The 18,182-nt window shown below is 45.5% G+C and overlaps 1 protein-coding gene across 1 annotated transcript; it reads left to right on the top strand.

The window, feature by feature from the left end:
* Positions 1-824: 824 nt before the first annotated feature.
* LOC115765104 (zinc finger protein hangover) lies at positions 825-16,629 on the top strand (the record flags this gene model as incomplete). Its single annotated transcript, XM_030708489.1, has 10 exons — positions 825-1,459; positions 8,010-8,318; positions 8,685-9,077; positions 9,326-9,472; positions 10,275-11,991; positions 12,538-13,577; positions 13,634-14,266; positions 14,533-15,595; positions 15,653-16,222; positions 16,361-16,629. Coding segments are annotated over exons 1-10 (6,381 nt in total), but the record flags the coding sequence as incomplete, so codon positions are not given.
* Between the last annotated feature and the right edge of the window lie 1,553 nt (positions 16,630-18,182).

The raw sequence follows: 18,182 nt of genomic DNA, 5'->3' as shown, positions 1-18,182 counted from the left end.
GATTAATACGATAAAAGGCTTATAGCTATAACATGTATGGGAAAATTATTATCACATTTCTATATACACATTGTGTGTTTTATTTAATATAAACATAGCCACAAATACGGCTTGCTATCATTAGTTACATATTCGTGAAAGTGCCAAAGGTGAAACTTGAACAAATTGCAATAGATGAAAAAGATGTCATTAGATCAATACTGCGTTTTGGATAGTTACATCAATGTTAAAAATCTGCTTACAAAGGTAACATAGTATTTTTTAGTTTGTTATATCCGACCGAAACGTTCTTTTTGCATAGTGCTCTGACTAATTAAATTCAACACAGTTTTTCTTGTTATGTGCATGTAATAAATGCGTTTATTTTACCTGGTCTTATCTATTAAAATCAATAAAAAATAAAAAAACAAATTGAACGCAATTAAGAAAATGAGAATATGTCAATAAGTCAAGCAAAACAAAACAAATGCGATAGTCTGAAACAGCTGTTTATACTCGATAATTGACAATATCATTCCTGCTTTGGATTAATGTACTTGGTATCGAAATAATAATTGAGAATGTGTGCCACAACTGAACGTTAATATCCCAAAACTTTATATGTGAAATTATAGTTTCGCAAGAAGAAGGCTTTCGCCGAAAGCAAAATAAAAGCAAGGCATTCGATTTGTATTATCGAACTTTTTAATCGATGTTAGTTAACAGGCACTGTTGTCTATTAACATGGAGTTAACACTAGTCATCGATAGTAACGTTAGTGTCATCGATTGCTCCGTTCAATTATCATTTGTTGTTGTTTCGTCGCAAGGTTCGGACGTGTAGTTTTCCGAGGTGCACATTGGAAGTCGTTCGGCTCGTTGCGTTAGTTTCATTTTTTTTTTCTGTGTAATTTTGTTTTGCATACTAAACGCAAACAGACACACGACCACGACGGAGTCGTTTTGACTAACCGATACCGATACCCAATGTCCGTGCCCAGGCATCAGCAGATGTGAAATGTGACGACACGACGAAAAAGTGTCCGCAATCGCGCAGCCGAGGCGACAAAAACCATTTTGCAAAAGAAGAAAAAAAGAAAAAAGAAATAGAAAAAAGTGAGAGGAATCGGCAGCGACGCTCACGCGTTGCGCCCCCATTCAAAATAAAAGTGAAAACGTGCAAAATACACAATCCAAAAAAGAAAGAACAGCAGCAATAGAGTATACATTTTAATCAAAAAATGTGCGACACTGTCGCAACTACAACCACAACCACAGCAACAGCAGCAGCAGGATCCGGAACAGGAACAGGAACGGGTGGTGCTGCTGGCGATACAGCGACAACAATGGAGGAGCGTACACGACAAAGCTGCTGTCGCCTATGCATAGCGCCCCCCAGCGAATGCATTTCGATCATTAACAGTTATGCGGCCGATAAGGAGCCACTGGCCACTAAAATACACAACTGCGTAAATATCAAGGTGAGTAAACCAAATGTCCGCAAACGGCGAATAGAGTTGCCAGCGGCATACGTAATACACTCATCCACATCCACATTGACAACGACAACGACAACGACATCAATTCGAATTCGACCTGCTGCTGCCGTCGCCGCCTGGCTCCTCAAACCGAAACCGTTATACACACTGCTAGCTCCCATTCCCCTGTGCGGCTCGGAGCCGGGACAGATGGCTGGCAGCAGCCACACCCGACATTGCTGCTGCTGATGATGATGGGTCATCCACTCCTGCTCTTGCTGAGCGGGGCGCTTCCTGTCTGTGCGTGTGTAATCGATAACACCTCTAACGTCGACACTCTGCCTAGCTTTGCTTAACTGACCAAAAAAAAAAAATATATATATATATATAAGAAAGTGAGGTTAAATACGAAACCAAAAGTAAAATATGCCTCATCAGAAGCGAGCTGCTGCTGGCCCCATTTGATTGTGCAAGCGCTGGCGATGACGACGACGACGAGACCGATACCGATACCGAGACCGAGCCAAACGTTGTTTCGCTCGTTGCCAGCTGCAGCATTCTCTTCTACCCAATACAATCCCTCTCCCCTCCACCGCTCCGCCTTTTCCCTGACCCTCGCCTCAGTGGCACTTGCCCGTGAGCAACATCATCATCATTGGAAATGGAAACGGATTCGAGCATTCGTTTGTGCTTGCTTGTCCATGCCGTGTGCTCCGGCTCGGTGCCGTCTGCCTCTGGCTTTGCTTGAAGTGCCAAGTCACGATGCCCGACGACGACGACGCGACGGCCATCGCCGTTTATTGGTATTGGTGTAACTTTGTCGTTGTGGTTGTCGCTGGCGATGCCTGTGGCTCGCTGGCTGCTGCCGCCGCCGCTGCTGCTGCTTGCTTGCTTGGCTGGTTTGTCGCTCGCTGCTCGATTGCCGACGTTAACGTCGTTGTCGTCATCGCCATCATCGGCATTTCGTGTGCTACGTTGGCATGAAAGTGAGCAGAAACCATGGGCAGCTGGCGTGCCTGGGATTCGATTGCCATTCCTATTCCCGTGCAGGCAGCGGATTGAGGTTAGAATTGGCCGGCAAGAAACGGCAAAAGCTTACAATTAATAATAACAACAAACTATGCTCATTGTTTATTATTTACACATTTTTGTTGCTGTTGCTGCTGCTGCTTCTTCCCATGCCACCGTTTGCCGCTATTCACAGAAACTAGAGATGAGTCAAGTGCGTGCGTGCAAACTTGAAGCGAAAAGCAAACTTATCGAAAGTTGAATTAGTATGCTGTTTGCTTGAGATGCACTTGCATTCGATTGTTTTGATAATTGCAATAAATGCAATAGTAAATAATTATAGGAAAATATAATATATATTTTGCTTTTCGGAAAGTCGTCGATATTTCGTGCTATAACAACAATGTCTTCTTGTGCACATCACTAAGCACGACACGAAAAACACCACAAAACGTGGAGAGCAATGAGCGGCAGCGGCGCCCGAACGGCCATTCAACGGCAACAAAATTTTCGAGGCCGTCACCATCGACGAGATTGAGAGCGTGCCAGAGAGGGCAGGAAGAGACGTTCGTGTGTTTGGCTGTGTGTGTGTGCCTGCGTGTGTGTGTGCCTGCGTGTGTGTGTGTGTGTGGAGCTTGGGTCGCGCTTGGTTCGTTTCATATCGGTTGTGGCTGCCGCTGCGACTATGTCTGCTGTTGCTGCTGCTGCTGTGCCTGCCCAGCGCCAGAGCAATTACGTATAATTTTTGTGCTCGCCTCGCTTCCATGGAATTCGCCGCCATTGTATATGAACGCTGGCGATTCTGGCGGCTTCGCTTGGCAGAGCTGCTGCTGACCAGTTCCAGTCGCAGTCGCAGTCGCAAAACCAAGCCCATGCCAAGGCCCAGAATCAACTCCAAGTCTCGATTAATATCAGCATCTGACCAAGCCCAGCGTCCAGTCTATTTCCGTTTGCTCTCAGCTTGCCCGCCCCCTTGCCATGATGATGCCTCTCTCTCTTTCCCTATGGGCTCTCTCATGCTTGCGCGCGCGCTCTGGTCGTGTCCTTCACTGGCTTCCATTTGTGACTCCTCGCTGGGCCCATGATATCCGGTGCAGGCACCTCTGGGGCAAGGCGGCAGCCGCACAAAAGCGAATACGCAAAACGAAACGAAACGAACAAAAAAACCGAAATAAATAAAAATAAAGAGGAGTAAAATGAAAAGAAGTACAGCAAATGAAACTGCCTTTTGGATTTGTGGGCTTCGCTAGCTACGCTTTGTTGCCTGGTGCTCTCGGCTCTCGGTTATTGATTCTTTCATTTGGCAGGCACAGCTGAGCCAGCAGGCAGCCAGGCAGCCAGAGACGACGGCCAAGCAGGCAGCTAGGCAGGCAGTCAGGCAGGCAAACCTAGAGTCGCCCTCGTCATCCACTTTTCGTTCAACACAAAATGGTTGCCTGCTGCTCGAGTTCGAAACTCAGCACAGCACAGCACAGCTCGGCGCGACGCAACGACTCTCTGGACTGCGCCCCCGGCAACGACATCATCATCTACGTCGGCGTCGTCGTCGGCACGTTGCTGCTGCGTGTGCTTGGTGCTTGGCGCTGGCACTGGGTTGCTCTTTGGTTTCGCTTTGGCTCGATTTCATGGTGAATACACCAGCAACCAGCAGCAGCAGCTCAACCAATACACACACACAAATATATACGAGCATTTCCACACAAGCGACCATTTGGTTGGCGTCATCGCTGTGCGGTTCGCTTGTTATCTGGAGGCGGACCACATGCACACACACACACACACCAGCATACACACACATACTCACAAAGCACAGAGTAGAACATCAGCCGAGGGCAGGGCAGATACAAACGTCGTATATACGAGTGGTTGTGTATGTTTTTTGTTGTTGGTCGCCCTGTTCAAGCAGATTAACCTGGGCATGGAAGTTGCAGTTGTTGCCAGTTGCCAGTTGCTGCGTTCCGCATCGAATTTCGGATACACATCATCATCATCATCATCAGCCGCAGTGCCCAAGTTAAGTTCAGGTGAAAAAGCCAAACTTTCTCTGATCAGAAGCGCTTGTTTGTTGGGGGAGGGGGTGGCTGAGAGAGGGAGAGATAGAGATGACACTGATTAAATAAACTTCATTTTGCCCTTTGGCTTTGCATGTATCCGTTCCAATAACCATATTGTCTATGTTTTTCATAGAATCGATAACTTAATAATTTATCGATGCTGGGAATGACGTTTGCAATCGTCGTTGTCTGTGTAATTGAATACGGCAACAACAAACGGTAAAGATCAGCAGCACAGCACACGGCTTGCTAATGCTTAGGGTTACTTTTGTTGGAGAGTACACATACACATGCACACAGCTGACGACGAATAAGGACACAAAGGCAAATACGGCAATAAAGAAAAATAAAAACGATAACAAGCAGAACCCAAAACTTGTTCAGCTCCGAGATCATGCGGCGTTGCGGCAACGCCAGGACAGCCTGTTCCCGAGCGACGCTTTATTTCTGGCCAGCATCTTCTCTGCTTCGTGCCCTCATGGCGCAGCGGCGCTGATGATGATTGTTGCACCTGGTGGCCAACAAAATGCAGCAGCTGCTGGCAACTGTGGCAGCTGCTTCTGCATCTTGTTTGTATTGATGGATGAAAGATTTCCTTTTCAACTTCAACTTTCTAAAACGCCTGCGTCTGATGGCCCAAACAATTTGTGCCTTTTTCCCTGGTATGTCTGCTGTTCCCAGTCTGTTCACGCAGAATGCTTGCAAATTTATCGAAACAAAATTCCTTCTGTTTGATTATTCGCTTTGCTTAAAGTTTGCGTTACATAGTTATATAAGCTCTTCAAAATAGTATGCTTGTGTTTAGGTTTTTATTTCACGGCATAAAAACTGAGAATTTCTGCCTAGCAGAATGCCTTATTTCGCTTTCATCAATAATTGCAATTGCCCGAACATCTGTTCGATGCTGCGATTTAATACTAAAAACAAATACATTAAATACTAGATGAGTTATGTTATTGACAATAACGAAACTGTGATCAGCAGAGACAAAAACAACATAATTTGTTTGTATTTAATTGCAATGCACATTTACTTACCCTAAACAACAACAGCAACAATACGAATAATGCCTATTAAAGTCAACTCAAGCCTCACCCTCGCTTTGCCAAAGGCTTTTGGTGGTGTTCCTCCTTCGGTGCCACTTGAGAAAGAGATGTGCCCAACACGATGTTGTTGTGCGGGTGCGGGTGCGGGTGCCTTGACTGGCTGAGTATGGGGAATAAGGTGAATGAACAACATATTATCGAAACCCTTCAAAGCCAAAGCGAGGCGGGGAGATAGGCAGGACGGGCATCGCAGGACTCAAGTGTGTACATAATACATTTATATAAGTGTACATATGTGCATGCATGCACATAGATGCATATGTATGTACATGCATGTACACTCATCCACACCCACACCCACACACGAAAATACTAGAGCTTGGGGGTTTGAGATGCGCTTCATACATAGGAGTACCGTTTGTTTTTGCGAATTACAAAAACATAAATGAAGCTGCAAAAATAAGCAGTTACTTGTGTTGATAAATTTCTGTGTGTATATTATGTGTATATACATGTATGTATGTACATAATACGCACACACATACCGCAAATGCTTTTGTATATTGCAAGCTGTCAAGTGCATATGCCGGCACAAGAACAGCAACAACCTACGATTATTTGCGCTTCTGTTTTGGTTTTTGCTTTCGTGCTTTATTTATTCAAATTTGACAATAACACTGGCTGCCATATTGGACACTTGATATCGATACTACTTTTAACGAACGTTTGTGGATGGTGTAAATTACGATATTTTTGCAATGATTAAATGTTATAAAAACGTGCATGTATATACATATGTATTATTAATTAAGTTATGCATCCATTTAAGAATACAGTTAATAATATGTCTTCAACTGAAAATGCGTATAGTATTTTAAAATCGTTCCTGTCGTTTATTTCTTGTTGAATTGTTTACGAATTCGGAGTAATTGTGCTTTCACATAGCCCAAGCGGTTTGTTTATCTTTGATCTATGAAATACCTATAGATTTTTGTATTGGGCTGCAAGATGCATGCCCACACCAGGGCTTAAATACATACGTATATGTATGTGCATGTACATATGTATATACATTTGTATGCACTTATTTACATGTGTCTTATGTGCCTACACACTTTTAATTGAAAAGCCCAAATAGTCCCATGCCACATACAATTAAAAGCAAATTGTGCACGAACACAAAGCCGCAGATATAGCCAAAAGAGCAACAACAATTCTATGTTTATATACCTAATATGCATCCGTCAACTTGCACATAGGCAAAAGCATAATCAAGTACATGCACACAGCGGTATTTACATGGTTATACATGCATGTATGTATGTATGTATGTAGATACCCATACATGGGCACACGAAACGCTGTCAGGCGAAAGGACATGGGACAAGTATATGAATTGCAATGTTGTGTGTGAGTGTAAGTGTGGTTTGCTGCAATACTCAGTTTTGCATATAATTATAAGCAGGTCATTGACATTAATAGACTAGTTAACGGAATAGGTTTGCTGCTGTCTCAACAAACGCCTGGAATGCCTTTGCTATACACGAAGAAATCCCATACTGCCGCTGGGTGGGCAGGACAAAGGTGTGAGCGCATTTAGTTTCGGATGTGGGGCTGCCAATGCCGATGACTCCTGGCTGCATCCCCAATAATGCATCGTTAAGTACATAAAGAACAACAGATCCAACTATGTGTTTTTATGCTGGCTTAAAGCACACGGTCGTTGCACGAAATTACTTTTGCCAACAGCACAAATAATTTAGATAGAACAAGAAGCTAAACATAATTAACGACAAATACATTCATATACATATTTAACCTTATCAAAACTTTCATGTGGTCACACTGGCGTTGGTTAAATAATTAGGCTCCTTACATTTGACACTAAAAATGACAGCAAAAGACGTAGCTAAAAAAAATGCATTTATTTTTGTATTCATTAGCTGCAGTTGCACTATTGCGAAATTATGAATTTGACAAACTGAAATTGATATCATTTAAATTGGATGCAAGTCTGAACTATCAAGCTAAGTTTTTAAAAAACCTTGACTGCGGCATTCAGCCAACCCATACCTCATTAGTTAGATGTAAAAAATATATGAAATTGACGTTAATGCAAATTTAAATTATTATTCTGAATCTACATGTGGGCACACTGACTAAATCAATTAAATTATAGGTTTCCATTGATTGATCGATAAGCGATAAGTGTTAGTTTAATTGTAATAATAACTTAAGATGTGTGTACACTGAAATTAGTTTTGAGCGAATACAGTTCAATTTTGCTGTTCTGCTGTGAAGGTGTCCGTTTAAAAGATTTGTCGAAGCAAATAAAAGCACATTCAGTTATTCTCAGTTATTCTTATATACATCTCTTGTACATGTTGATATAGACTTTTGTAATTTATATTTTATATATATATATGTGTATATATTTTCTTTCAGATCACGCCGTTGGATCGTCTATCGCTGCATATTTGCCATGCCTGCATCAGCTATTTGAACTCTTGGCAGAGCTTTAAGAATCGCTGCCTCAGCTCACAGTCCAAGCAGAGGCAATGGCTGGATACCGATAAAAGCAAGCAGCAGACACTTTTAGGATATTTGGACTTGAACAAAACGGAGAATGGCAGCTCCATTGAACAGCAGCACGAAACGAACATCGATTCGGCGACAGTTGCAGCTGAAAAGGCGTCCGCCAACATATTGGATGGCATACCCTCGCTGAAGAAACGCAAATCGTTAACAGTCTATGTGAGTCCAAAGCAACAGCTACAACAGCTACAACAGCTACAACAGCAACAACAGCTACAACAGCATCAACAACAACAACAACAGCAGCAGCAGCAGCAGCAACTGAATGCTGCAAGAACAACGAGCGCGGCGGCGGAGTCACAGCAAACACTGCAGACCCTTTTATTGCAGGTGCCCTCAGCAACATTGTCAACGGCGTCAACTCAGCAGCAGCAGCATCAGCAACAGCAACAACAGCGCAAATATCAACAGCAGCAGCAACGTGGCAGGCAGCAACATTACCACCAGCAACAACAACATCAGCAACAACAACATCATCATCAGCAGCAGCAGCGACTAAGTCGAATACGTCAACCACGACGCCAGCAACAGGCGGCACCGTCTGCTCAGCGTTTGGCTAAGTTCAAGCCTAAATTGTATTTGCCATTGGATATATCGGTGCCACCGCTTCCACCGTTGTTGCCGCCGCCGTTGCCGCCCATGTTGTCAACTATTGCTGCTGGTGCTGATTTGGCGCCGTTGCCAATGCCGTTGTCGCTGCCACTTGATTTCAGTCAGAGTCAGTGTCAGAATCCGAACGCGAATCAGAGTCACAAACATAGCAGCGTGTTGCCGCCAGCGCCACCACCGCCGCCGCCGCCTCCTCCTCCTCCTCCGCTGCCGCTGGCTCCAGTTGCAGCAATGACCAGCAACGCCTCTGGCTCTGCCACTGCCACTGCCTCTGCCTCTGCCGCAGTCACGACTCCATTGCTAATGCCAGTAACGCTGCAGAGCGCTGCCCAGCAGCTGCGCTTTTTCAGGCGCTATTCCTATAATGTAATTGTATCGTGCATTCGCAAGCGTCCACAAGTCACATACACCACCATGCCACCCAACCAACCCCTACTCACCAGATGCATTAGCCGGTGCATATTTTCTGTTGTTCAAATTGAATAGAATATTAAAAATGAAGTGAAAAAAAATGCCGCAATATTGCACGTTGAACTTATCGACTGTTTCGTTTGCAGCCGCTGCCTGCCGTGCCCATCAAGGATGAGCCCATTGACGACACGGATGATGACTTCCAAATGAAGTGCATAGACGAATCCGATGATATGATGGATCCAACAATGTTCCTAGAGCGCTCCGAGCATGAGGGCGATGTGCCACTAATGGTAAGCAACAAAGCATCATCCGACTACGACGAACAAATTTTAATTGAAGAAAAGCATTAACAATCGAATCATCCAACTTAACTAACCATAAGGCTGCCAAGCTTTTTCCAAACAACCAAAAATGCACGAATTAAGGGGCATTCCTTAGCGTAGTAAAATACAAGATGCAATAACTAATGTGCAGTAAAAAGAAGAGGTCGCATTCGATGAGTATCTAATTAATATAAGCTTTCATCAAGCCTACGAAGTGTCAAGCATTTTGATTAGAACTAAGGGGTCCTTTTATTTGGGTGCCAGCTAAATGAGAATTGTGCAAATAAAACCAACAAAATATATCAAGAATGCTTCAAGATAAAGGTCCGCTAATATTCTGAAACGCGCCTAAGGCATAGTTTTAGTACTTGAAAATCTTGTGAGTACTCTTTAATTATTTACAATTCGGTAACATCAATTTATTTTTTGAAGCGAAAGGAAAAATTGGTAAACGATGAATATCGATTAAAATCAAGAATCAAGACAGGGTTACCAAGATTTTTCAAAACTTAATGGGTTCCGCTTATTGGGTTGCCAGCTGGTTTTTTAAATGAGTTCTTTTTATACTTTAGCGCTCGACTGTGAAAAGGAGAAATAAATAAAAATGCAAAATAATTGAGCAAATATGCAACAATTTAGAAATGTAAATAGAATCGAGAAGACAAATGCTTCAATTGGATGTTACCTTAAAAGTGGACCTAAATAACTAAATATATATGTATGTCAGTTGGATAATCTGCATTTTCCCCCATCTCTCTTTGCATAACAGACCTCCGACTATGATTACACGGCGCAGCATGGCGTGACGGCGGTTGCGGCGGCGGCATCGCTGCCCGCCAGCGCGGTTGCAAATGTGGCTGCCGCTGGCGACTCCAAGGTGGCCAGCTGCCGTGCCTGCAGTCTGCAGTTCTCGACGCGCGCGAATGCGCGACGACACGAGCGCAATCTCCATCCGAATCTGTTTCAATTGTCGACAGACTCGCCAAATAATACGCCCATCACAAAACCGACGCCGGCATTGGCAGCCGCACTGGAGATACAGCGTGCAGCTGCCGCGGCAGCGGCCACCGCGGAGGCAACCAAAGCTGCCGCTGGTGGCAACATATCAGCGCAAAAGTATCGCCAGGTGGTCATGAACACGTTCATCAAGTGCGAGAACGGCGGCTTCGACTACGACAATCCGGAACAGTATCAGCAGCTGCTGACCCGCGACAAGGTTGAGTTCATTCAGGAGAACAACGAGTTTCTGGAGCAGTACCAGACGATGACCTGCCGCTGCTGCAACAAGTACTTTAACACATACAAGAACTTTATGGCGCACGTGCGCAAAAAGTATCCGCTGCTGCCGCGCAATTTATGCTTCAACTGCCTCAAGATGAACGACTCCAAGGCACTGTTCATATCGCATCTGAAGAAGCGCAACTGCATCAATTTGTATCGCGTTCTCAACGCTCTCCGCATCAAGCAGCCAAACTTCTCTCATGCCACCGCATCCGGAGCGGCTATCTCAACCGATATGAGTGGTGTTCCAGGTGCTGCAGCTGCTGCAGGGGCAACAGCACACGAAACATCAATGGAACGGCCAGAGAAGCTACGCGCCAAGGAGCTGCTGGTCAATAAACTGTATGAGTGCAAGCTCTGCCCAAAGGGCTTTCGCACCAAGCACGAGTTCCGCACCCATGTATACGACAAGCATGCGGATGTGCAGCGTAAGGATAACAATTCGATACAGTGCAGCTTCTGTGGATTGGACTTCGCCGATCCCGTAGATCGTCGCCGTCACTACAACAACATGGACTGCATTGTGCGGCTACGATGCATGACCTGCGATGCCAAGCTGGAGACGCATCAGCGCTTCCTCGATCATGTCTATCAGGATCATTTGGGCGGTGTCAGCAGCGACAATGCATCCACCGCGAACAGCGGCATGGATCATTCGCCGGGCAAGCGTAGCCTGCTGGGCGCCCTTGGCATTGGTGTCAGTCAGTCATCCAATGATGAGTCGCGCAGCAGCAGCCACAACAACAACAATGCAGTGGAAACGCCGCTAACCTCAACACCAAAACCTGCTGCAGCTGGATCGGGAACTGCAGCTGCGGCGACCAGTGGCGGCTCCGCATCTGGCAATCGCGATGCCCCCAAATCGCAGTATTTTTCCCGCATGCCGCAGGTGTGCCCCATTTGTGGCCAGCAGTACAACAACTACAACAACGTGCTGCGCCACATGGAGTCAAAGCATCCCAATAAACTGCCCGAGACATACAAATGTGTACGCTGCGGCCTTGGCTATCCGCGAATCTCATATCTGCGCGAGCACATGATAAATGTGCATGGCGTGGACAAGAATCGGCATTCCGGAGGCTTTGAGTATATTGTGAATGCCGATGCTGTTAAATTGGCGGATGGCAGCACGCCCAATGTCTACACCGGACGCTATGATTATGTGATGAAGGATCTGATGTCAATAACAAATGGTGGGACACTCGGTAATTTTTTGTTTGGCCCCCATCAAATCCATCGCCCAAGTGTGAAGTCCTGTGCCAGTGTCCTAGTCACCCCCCAAACATGCTTTTCATATAGTCGATATCTAAACAATAGAAAAACTATAGCCACACAAATTAGTTGAACGTATTAGAAAAGAAAGTCAAATGCATTCTGATGAGACTATATTGGTGTATATTTGATATGTATTCGATTTAATGTGTTTATTTTTCAATTTTGTACTTTTTCTCTTTGGTTCTATGGCGGCCAATTTTATATATAGGTGCTCTTACATGTTAAGCATATCCAGTTTCTTTTATTTTTTTAAAATCGCCTTTCTATGCGATTTTCATGAACTCAAGTTAACAGCATGTTAACATTCCGCTAGCAGTAAATCGGTTAACTTTAAGAAAATTCTGAGCAATATGAAATTGAAAGCATAATTAATCATTCTATTCAGGTATTGACTGCATTATAAAGGTCTTTAGGCAAGCGTGAATACTCAAGTTCTAATATTTTATGTTCTCTACCGCCTTCTCTCGTTTTAACAGATGATGAGGAGGAGGAAAACGGCAGCGTTGCCAAAAAGATGCGCCTCGATGATAGCAGCAACAACAGCAGCATCAACATGAGCATCGCCAATCAGCAAAAGGAATGCCTCATCTGCAATGCGGTGTTCAGTAACAACATTGGGCTATCCAATCACATGCGCTCGCATTATACCGCCTCCACGACGACGAGTGCAGCGCTTGCGGCGGCCAATCGCATGACGCCAAAGTCGCTGACAATTACTGCAACGCCGCCGCTGGAAACGGCTGCCGCATCGTCCACAAGCATTGCGGTGTCGACGGCGGCGGGGGCGGCGGCAACAACAGCAGCAGCAACGCCCGCCACAAGCACAGCTACAGCAGCTGCGAGTGCAACTACAACAACAAGTACAACAGCTGCCGCCGCCGCGTCCGGCAGTTTGCCGCCAGCGATGGCACATCAAACGCCACAGGAGCAGGCGGTATTCCGACGTAGCTTGGATCAGGCAGCCGATCGTCGCTTTCGGCGCATGCGCTGTCGCATCTGCCAGCGCAGATTTAGCTCTAAGAAATCGTACCGCTACCACATGCTGACCGACCATCAGGTGCAGAACGTGCAGTTCATCAAGTGTAAGCTGTGCAATGCGGAGTTCGCCTACGAGAAGGGCCTCAAGGTGCATCTCTTCAAGGTGCACGGGCGGGCCATTAAGGATGAAATGATTGTGAAGCAGTTTGAGTGCGATATCTGCTCCATTGTCTACAGCTCTGATCTGGAGCTGCAGCAGCACAAGCGCAGCGTGCACAAGTCCCAGCTGGGGGGCGCCAGTGATGCGGCCAAGTCCAAATCGTCAGCAGCTTCATCAGCTGCTGCTGACCTTGCCGAGACTTCCGGCACGGCTGTGCCAGCCCTGCCCCTCTATTGGTACCAGTGCAAGTACTGTCCATCCAATTTCAACACCAACAAAAAACTGGCCATACACATCAATTCGCACGACGAGTTCGACTCGAATGATTACTCGTGCAAGGACTGCGGCAATGTCTACAGTGGCCGCAAAAGCCTTTGGGTAAGTCCCTCTATCTCTATATATAGATACACATTATACAAATATTTATTTTGCAGGTGCATCGCTATAAGAAGCATCCGCAGGTGCCAGATCCCGCTGAGTGTACGCTGTGCCGCAAGATGTTCTTTGACCGCCAGATGCTGGAGAATCACACGCCCACCTGCAATCGAAAGCCCATCACTGCCACTGGCGCCCATCAGCAGGATTCGCAGCAGCAACAGCAGCAGCAGCAGCTGCAACTGCAGCAGCAGCGCGGCATATTCAAGCACAAAACGGGCGACGATGACGAGGATGAGGAGGATGATGATCAGCTGTTGGTGCTGGACGATGGTGTCTGCGTCGGCAGTAGCAGCAACGGTGGCAATGCTGCAACAGCATCAGCGTCAAGCAATGCCAATAGCAGCACATTGAAGATACGCATACCGGAGGTGGCGTGCACCATTTGCGGTGCCCGGTTCACCGATCAGGAGATGTTCAGCAAGCATATACAGAAACATGAACAGGATCTGTATGTGGATAATCCATTGGCGGCCATGTTCGATGATGGACCAGCGGACGCTGGCCAATTTCAGGTGGAGCGCCAGAACGAGAACGGCGAATATGCGTGCGATCTGTGCGCCAAGACGTTCCCCCAGGTGATAGCGCTCAAGGTGCATCGCAAGTGGCATTTCAGAGGTGATAGCAAGCAGGTGAGCTTTTTGGGCTTGTGCAGCGAGGTGAATCTCTCTTGTGTGAATGGATCCCAAACCGTGCGGATCCATTCGTGAGCGTGCTAATTAATTGCGTTTGTTGTTTGTTGCCTCCGCACCAGTCGCAAAAAAACAAAAAAAAAAAAAAACAAAATAGACAAAAAACAAACAGATTTTAAACAAATATTTAAATTGAAAGCGCCAACGCTTTGTGTGGTGCAGTTTTGATTGGTTTTCACTAATTTCTTATATTTATATAAATTTAGAATCCCATCATCGACGGCGAAGCGACAACGCTGAACAACAGCAGCAACAACAACAACAACAACAACAATTCAGTGAGCTCCTCATCGATGCTCCATCTGCGCGAACTGCATGCGGTTGGCCTGATGCCCAATCAACAGCACCAGAAACAACAGCAACAACAACAACAACAACTGCAACAGCAACAACAACAACAACAACATCAACAAAGGAAGTCGCTGAAACGGAAACGTGAACTGAAATGCGAATATTGCGCATCCACATTCATTAGCAACAACAACCTGCGTCGCCACATGTACGAGCTGCACAAGCACGAGGTCAGCAATCTGCCGGAGCCGCCAGTGATTGAAGTGGATGAGCCTTTAACTTGTCGCCGTTGCGGCGATCTACGGTTTGATACCAAAGAGCTGTGGATCGAGCATAAATTGGCTGATGCCAAAGTTGTGCGTCCATTCTGTCCATTCCAATGGGGCTGTGATCTGTGCGGCGAGTACTTGTCGCGCAAGGAGAAGCTCATCAATCACATTAACAATCATCTCAAAGAGGATGTAATTGTGCCCGTGGCGGTGGCCACCAAGACAGCGTCAACAGTTCCCAGCAAGAATGCAACAACAAAATCTGCAGCAACATCAGCAGCGGCAGCAACAGCAGCATCAGCAGCGGCAGCAACAGGAGGCACAAAGGGCATAATAAGATCAGGAGCAGTAAGATTGCTTAAAAACAAACAATTGGATGAGCTGCAGGAGCAGCTAGACATGAAGGTGGCGAAGCTGTCCAAACAACAGCAAAATGTTCATGTGGCGCATGATGATGGGGAGGAGGCGGGCCAGGAGCAGGGGCAGGCGGAGGCGGATGATAGTGATATGGATGATGATAGCGATAGTGGCGAGGATGATGAGGATAGCACAAGCGCTGATGATGACGAAGACGACGACGACGACGATGATGATGACGACGAAGATGATGATGACGACGACGATGATGGCGATGTGGACGATGACGATGACGAAGATATTGTGGAACAGCAACTGCTGCAACAACAACAACAACAACAGTGTCTCAATAGCAACAACAAGAAGAAGAACAACAACAATAATAACAACAACAACAACAACAGCGTAGTTGCAAATGACGATGACGATGATCTCATTGAGGAGGTAATCGAGGATGATGGCATTGTCGAGGAGCTAGAAGATGATGAGGACGATGACGAGGACGACGACGAGGCCGAGGCCGATGGCGTTGATGATGATGACGACGATGGTAACACAACGGATGAGCATCAGACGCTTCCTTCCAATGCCACCAAACAGCAGCCGAGGCGCCTCAACTTTGACTACGCGCGCACAGACAGCTCCAAGCTGAACGGCAATAGCAATGGCAAACAGACGCCGCAGCATCAGCAAAAGTCAAAGGGCCAGCAGGCGGTGTTGGTCGTGCACAGCTCAGAGGATGAGGATGAGGCTGATGTCGATGGGAACGGTGATGAGGATGTGGATGAGGAGGAGGAGGAGGAGGATGAGGGCGTGGGTGAAGCAATGACTATTGATGATATTATTGAAGAAGATGATGGGGAGGATGATGACGATGTGGTTGGTGTCGATGGTGGTGTTGTTGAGGATGATGATGATGATGTTGACGAAGATATGGACGAGGATGACGTTGACGACGACGACGACGACGTCGACGACGACGACGGCGAAGATGATGATGAGGGTGGTGCTGGTGCTGGTCGACGCACTGGCGCCGCCAGTGGCAGTGGCAGTGGTAGCGGCAGCGGCAGTCGCATCGGCGCGTCTGATGGCGTGGCTGCTGATGCCGATGGTGGTACATCATCATCTGAGAGCGAGTCAACAACAACAACAACATCGCATTCAATTGGTGAGCGACGTAAAAAAACAGTAGTTAAATCAGCGGCACATGGCGCTGCCGCTGATCAGTCTAATTCCAGCTATACGTGTGATCTATGTCAACTTTGTTTCGATTCTCAGGAGTTACTGCAGTCACATATTAAAAGCCATTTTCTGAATGGGCCGTCGGCGGGCAGCAGCAGCGCCAGCGGCAGCAGTAGCAACAGAAGCGCCAGCCTCGGCGGCGGCGGCGGCAGCGGCAGCGGCAGCAGAAGCAACAATAATAATAATAACATCGACAGCAGCAGCAGCGCCAGCGGCAGCGGTAGCAGCAGCAATAACAAAACTAAAACCAAAAAGTCCGGCTTGGATGCAATCAAAAGTGGCAGTGCTGCAACAACGTCGACAGCAGCAACAACAACAACAGCAGCAAAAGTTGCAGCCGAAGCAGCTGCAACAACAGCAGCAGCGGACGCTGCAACCAGCTTGAACTGAGCTTGAAAAAAATGTACAAAAGCAAAAACAAAACCACACCGCACACATCCGCAACGCATTCCATTGCCAAACACAACATACACACACTCGCGCACATCCACACATCCATACATCCTCACACTCGCACACACACACTTGCTCACGCTCACGCATATGTATAAAAAATAGAAAACTGGGTGTGTATGTGTGCAATACCATTTTTTTTTTCTTGCTGTGCTAATTGCAGTGTTGGTAAACTTCTACCGCATATTAACTGCAAAATACAGATACACACACACACACACACAAGCAGACATATTAAGCTTACATATTTGATATAACATGAATACATATATCCGTACGTACATACATATATATATATAAATATATATAAAATACTTTTTTTTTTACATGTTAAATTAGTTGGTATCGCAGACAACAGACAGGCGCGGGAGTGTCTCCAGTTTTGAGTTTTAGTTAGTTAAGCGATATATATATATAAATATAAATATATATATATACAATAAATACAAATACAATGAATACAAATATTTAAGAGGTTAATGAAAAATTAGAATTGTCAAGCAAAAAATTACGACGATGACGACGCACCAAAGCAAACACAAACTGTAGAAGGCAAAAAAACAAACAAAAAAACAAAATAGGCAAACAAAAGCTAAAATTCGTTTTAGTTGTTAACGTACTTTAATTTTATTCCATTTTATTTTCATTGCTTTTTTTTTGCTGTTTTTAGCTTCTGGTTTAAAAAACCACTCTTCAGTTTTATATTTTCTCCCTTTTTTTTTTTGTTTATATTTTGATAAGTGTATATATTTGATAACATTTTAGTGCGTTGCTCTAATTTTGAAATTATCTCAAGGCGATTCCAAGTTTACAAATACATAAACGTCTGTTGGGACAGTAAATCGTTAACTCTTTCGACTCGCATAGTTTAAGTTACAAAACATTTATTAATTTCACACACACACACACACACACACAAACACACACACACACACACACACACACACACACACACACACACACACACACACACACACACACACACACACACACAAACACAAACACAAACACACACACACAAACACAAACACAAACACACACACACACACACACACACACACAAACACACACACACACACACACACACACACGGAGGAAAACCTTCACCAGCATACCATGTCCACCAGAGACGCATTGGGAATATTATAATTTCTTAATATTTATTTAAAATGTAAATTCAATATAATTTTGTTTAATTTGTTTCAACAAAAAACCAGTTCAGAAGGAAATGAATCATTAATTTT

This window comes from Drosophila novamexicana, unplaced genomic scaffold (genome assembly GCF_003285875.2).
Source record: "Drosophila novamexicana strain 15010-1031.04,08,12 unplaced genomic scaffold, DnovRS2.1 tig00000932-arrow-arrow-pilon, whole genome shotgun sequence".
Classification (NCBI taxonomy): Eukaryota; Metazoa; Arthropoda; class Insecta; order Diptera; family Drosophilidae; genus Drosophila; species Drosophila novamexicana.
Note: the sequence above shows the minus strand (reverse complement) of the source record. Positions and strands in the feature narration are given on the sequence as shown.